The sequence below is a fragment of the Blastomyces gilchristii genome (assembly GCF_000003855.2).
Source record: "Blastomyces gilchristii SLH14081 genomic scaffold supercont1.92, whole genome shotgun sequence".
In the NCBI taxonomy this organism is placed as follows: domain Eukaryota; kingdom Fungi; phylum Ascomycota; class Eurotiomycetes; order Onygenales; family Ajellomycetaceae; genus Blastomyces; species Blastomyces gilchristii.
The window spans coordinates 312-4,702 of NW_003101591.1; the positions used below are offsets into that span (position 1 = coordinate 312).

A 4,391-nucleotide genomic window follows, 5' to 3' on the forward strand; every position below is an offset into this window, starting at 1 on the left:
GGGGTGGGTTTTGATGTCATTTTTCGTTTTCCCTTACTTTGACTGACGTCTGATACGTTGTTTTTCCCTGGGTACCAAAGCTCAGGGGAATTTGATGATTTTGATCAATCAAATTCTTCGTTTTTCGGGTTGCCTTTGGTGCTCTATTTTGCTATTTTCTTGATTCCCTTCAATCCACTTTTGTCAGCTGTAGTTTACGATTGGATGAACTGGATAATGAAAGTCAGACGGAAATATACATAACTCTGTACATAATTTTTACTTTTAGTAATATGCATGGCCCTTTTTGCCGTTGGGAGACGGCTTTCGAGATCCTGCATCCTGGTGTTCATCCTGGGTTCGCTGTGACGAGAAATATGCGGCATAGGCTGAGTCCACCATTGCTTTCGCATTGTTTTGGTCTGACACCGCGTCTTTGAAATCGTTCCAATGTAGCACTTGAGTGTTTTTGAATTCTAACCCCGCAATGTTGGTCCATCCACTACCATTTCAGTATATCCATCTGAGGTCTGTTCGACATCCACCGCCTTCACGCGCCTCGCCTCTGCAGAAAAGGTGACCAGAAGAAGATATCAATTGGATAGTTGCGACATTAATAGGATGGAGGAGGTACTGGATAGAAGCACGAATGACATCTGACTCTGTATGAAGTAAATGGCTCTTTTCCACCAGAGGCATTCGCTCCAGAAGAGAAGATGCATTGGTGGGAAGCCGATTTCTTGCAACCTGGTAAATGACCTTAAGACTAAAGGGAGGCATTGGATATCATATCCTAATAAGGAGCTAGGAAAGAAATACGTGATTCAAGTATCTCCAGGCATCTATCTGCCTGCCTAAAACCCCCGCCCTAACCCCTCATCTATTGTACAGTAAGTACCATAACAAGTTCTTCCCCAGTTGCCTTTGCCTAGTGCCCCAATCCGGTTAGTCTAGGACTAGTTAGTGGGTTGGAAATATTAGTGCGAGCTGTTCAACTTTGATGTTTACTTTTCTCAGACCTTCTATTTTCCAATCTTGCAACCATGACTTATCAGCTGAGTGCTTCCTACTGTTCTAGATACAACAAGCCCAAGCCACCATTACCTTACTTTCCTGGGCAAGAATTTTGCATCCACCCTCATACTCCTCCTTCTCCTGCAACAGGTGAGGTTGTCCTATCATATGAGGGGCATCGGGAGAGGGAAACTATGCATCCTGTGGATCGTTGCATACTTCATCCTCCATTGCCTGGATTGACTGGAAAGGGCACTATTCGACTAAAGGTTGTTGAACCTATTAGAATAGGAGATCAACACAGTGCTCAACTTGTTACTGTCCACATGGTCAATAAGACTCTAGATATATCAGACTCAATACCAACTGATAAGAGTCTAGTCGCTAAGCTCTACGATCCCCTTTACTTTGACCATGAACAGGATGATGTGGATCCTTTTCACTATACAGACCTAGCATATTCTCATGAAACCGCAGCCTACCGACTGCTTTATCCACTTGAAGGAACTATCATTCCAAGATATTATGGGTCGTTTACACTTGAACTGCCAATTCCAAATAAAAGAATTTCGCGATCTATTCGGTTAATCCTTATTGAAAAAGTACCTGGGATCTCAATGCAACATCTCAATCCAATCAACTATACACAGTCAGAGTGTCAAAATATTTTGAAGGCAATTGTTGATGCAGAATCTATGCTGTATGCTCATGATATATTACATAGAGATATACACCCGAGGAATGTTCTTGTGCTGGATAGCACTCTTCGGCGTGTGGTACTCATTGACTTCGGATATTGTGGGATTGGTCGAACTCCTTCAAACAGCCCTGCTGAGTGGAAAGCAAAACACCTTCCTGGTGTCCCTATATCCCCTTTGCTGCGCTGGGATCAGGGTTGGGGCCATCATGCGAATTTTCATGAATGGATTGACTGGGACTGGCAAACTTGGCTTGAGCACTGTTATGAATTCACAAGAGCATCCATAACAGAACACATGCGATCAATTTGGCTGCCAAAAGTACCACCTATATCACCGCCTCCACGTCCATCCGCATCAGTGTTTTCCCCTGCATCTCTACCGTCCTCCGGTTCCTAGAATTCCGATGTACCCTTCTTTATCAACTAAAACAAGAAGAGCAAATAAGCAGATGGCTGTGGTTTGGGCTTGAATATCGATGCATGCGTTTTGCCCAACTTTCTATGGTTTATGTGACTTTTTTTTACAGGGGCCCGGTGGTGCCACCTTCATTTTTGGATAACTGTAGAGGATCACAGCACCTCATTATAAATCAAACCCACGTTCCAAGTGCGCGTCCTCCCATCTTGATGGCCACTCTCCCCGCCAACCTGCCCATGAAGCGGGCGGAATTCGAGATGCCACCGGCACAGATCCATTTCCTTGTGAAGCTTCTGATTTGGCCCTCCTCGGACGCCCTGGAAGACTCCTCTGCCAAATATAAATTTGGACCAGACAACCTGAGTCAATACTGTGTCATTCAGTGCCATTTGTTAAGTCTCCCAACGACCCCGAAGGCCTTACGTTCGCTGTATTTCGTTGTCAGTCATCCTCATATGCGTTGTAGGTGGTTAGTTGTCTGGCTTGGGCCCTCCGTTCAAACAATATAGTACCGTTCACAGCACACCGGTTTTTGGCGAACTAGAAGGGAAAAGGCTGTGCGAATATAGAACATATTGTAGTATATTTATGTGGATTTAAAAAGTCCCACGCCACGTGTGTGAAGTTCCAGAGTTATGCGAAGAAACTCCGATCATTATTATGCTATTCTTGTGTTATCTTCTTCTATGATCCCTGGCGGTTGCCAGTCAGAAGTCAGTTGAGAAGGGAATGAGTCAGTGGCGGCTAGACTGGCCGCCGGGACCATGAATTTCACATTTGGTCTAGACTGACCGTGTGACCGTGTCTGGGACCAGGACCAGAATATTTGATAGTCTCATTATCAATTCGACTGATCCCATTACACAGTTTTAACATTAGATAGTAGTTTCATACTGTCTCAGTGAGACTTACTGTCTACTCTTGTCACATTTTTCAAATGAAATCATGATTTTCACTTCTCAATTTAAATTATTTTTATTGCTTTAAATGACTTTAAATCTTATTTAAGTGTTACTAAAAAGTGTCACTTTTTAAAAAATTAAAAATAGTCTAAAAAAACCTTAAAATGTTTAAAAATAGTAACTTTATATTAAGAATGAGACTAAATAAGATTAAATGAGATTACTTTCTTATTTTTTCTAAGTCATGATTTCATTTTAAGATCTGATATACAGTCATATTACATGTTTTTTTAATAATTAGTCTCAGTGAAATTCATATTAAGAAATGTATAAGATCAGACTAAATAAGATTAAATATGAAATTTATAATTTCAGTAATTAGTTTAATTTAATTTTATTTAATCTGATCTAGACTAGTTATTAGAATTATAAATTTCATATTTAATCTTATTTAATCTGATTTTATATATTTCTTGATGTGAATTCTACTGAGACTAGTTATTAAAAAAACATATAAAGTGACTATATATCAAATCTCAAAATGAAATCATGACTTGAAAAAAATTAGAAAGTGATCTCATTTAATCTTATTTAGTCTTATTCTTGGTATAAAGTTACTATTTTTAGACATTTTAAGGTTTTTTTTAAACTATTTTTAATTTTTTAAAAAGTAATGCTTTTTGATAACACTTAAATGAGATTTAAAGTCATTTAAAGCAATAAAAATAATTTAAATTAAGAAGTGAAAATCATGATCTTATTTAAAAAATGTGATAAGAGTAGATAGTAAGTCTCACTAAGACAGTATAAAACTACTATCTAATGTTAAAACTGTGTAATGAGATCAGTTAAATTGATAATAAGACTATTAAAAATTCTGATTCTGATCTCAGACACAGTTACACAGTTAGTCTAGTAGATAGTAAGTCTCACTGAAACAGTATAAGACTACTATTTAATCTTAAAATCACGTAATAAGATCAGTTAAATTAATAATAAAATTATTAAATATTCTGATTTTGATCTCAGATATGATTACATAGTCAGTCTAGTCTGATCTCATACATTTCTTAATATAAATCTCACTGAGATTAATTATTAAAAAAACATGCAAAGTGACTATTCATTCAATCTTAAAATGAGACTATGACCTAGAAAAAATAAAAAAGTGATTTCATTTGATCTCATTTAATCTCATTCTTGATATAAAGTCACTATTTTTAGATATTTTAAGGTTTTTTTAGATTATTTTTAATTTTTTAGAAAGTAATACTTTTTAGTAATACTTAAATAAGATTTAAAGTCATTTAAAGTAATAAAAAGAATTTAAATTAAGAAGTAGAAATCATAATCTTATTTGAAAAATATAATAAGAGTA

General features: G+C 37.0%; 3 protein-coding genes across 3 annotated transcripts; 1 reads left to right on the forward strand and 2 right to left on the reverse strand.

The window, feature by feature from the left end:
• Window positions 1–264: 264 nt before the first annotated feature.
• BDBG_18119 (uncharacterized protein) lies at window positions 265–759 on the reverse strand (the record flags this gene model as incomplete). The annotated part of the gene is made up of 2 exons (XM_031725700.1): window positions 265–455; window positions 525–759. 2 exons carry the CDS (start codon window positions 757–759, stop codon window positions 265–267), a joined length of 426 nt encoding a protein of 141 aa, XP_031581560.1.
• A 132-nt stretch (window positions 760–891) lies between these two features.
• BDBG_09555 (uncharacterized protein) lies at window positions 892–3,074 on the forward strand. Its single transcript, XM_002620037.2, has one exon. The coding sequence runs from the start codon at window positions 1,023–1,025 to the stop codon at window positions 2,088–2,090; it is 1,068 nt and encodes a 355-aa protein (XP_002620083.1). The 5' UTR covers window positions 892–1,022; the 3' UTR covers window positions 2,091–3,074.
• On the reverse strand, window positions 1,601–2,817 carry BDBG_18120 (uncharacterized protein). The gene has a single exon (XM_031725701.1). The coding sequence runs from the start codon at window positions 2,498–2,500 to the stop codon at window positions 2,264–2,266; it is 237 nt and encodes a 78-aa protein (XP_031581561.1). The 5' UTR covers window positions 2,501–2,817; the 3' UTR covers window positions 1,601–2,263.
• Window positions 3,075–4,391: the final 1,317 nt, after the last annotated feature.

Excerpts from the sequence above, each read along its gene's own strand:
- BDBG_09555 (XM_002620037.2), top strand. The coding sequence starts at position 1,023 with ATGACTTATCAGCTGAGTGCTTCCTACTGTTCTAGATACAACAAGCCC.
- BDBG_18120 (XM_031725701.1), bottom strand. The coding sequence starts at position 2,500 with ATGGCACTGAATGACACAGTATTGACTCAGGTTGTCTGGTCCAAATTT.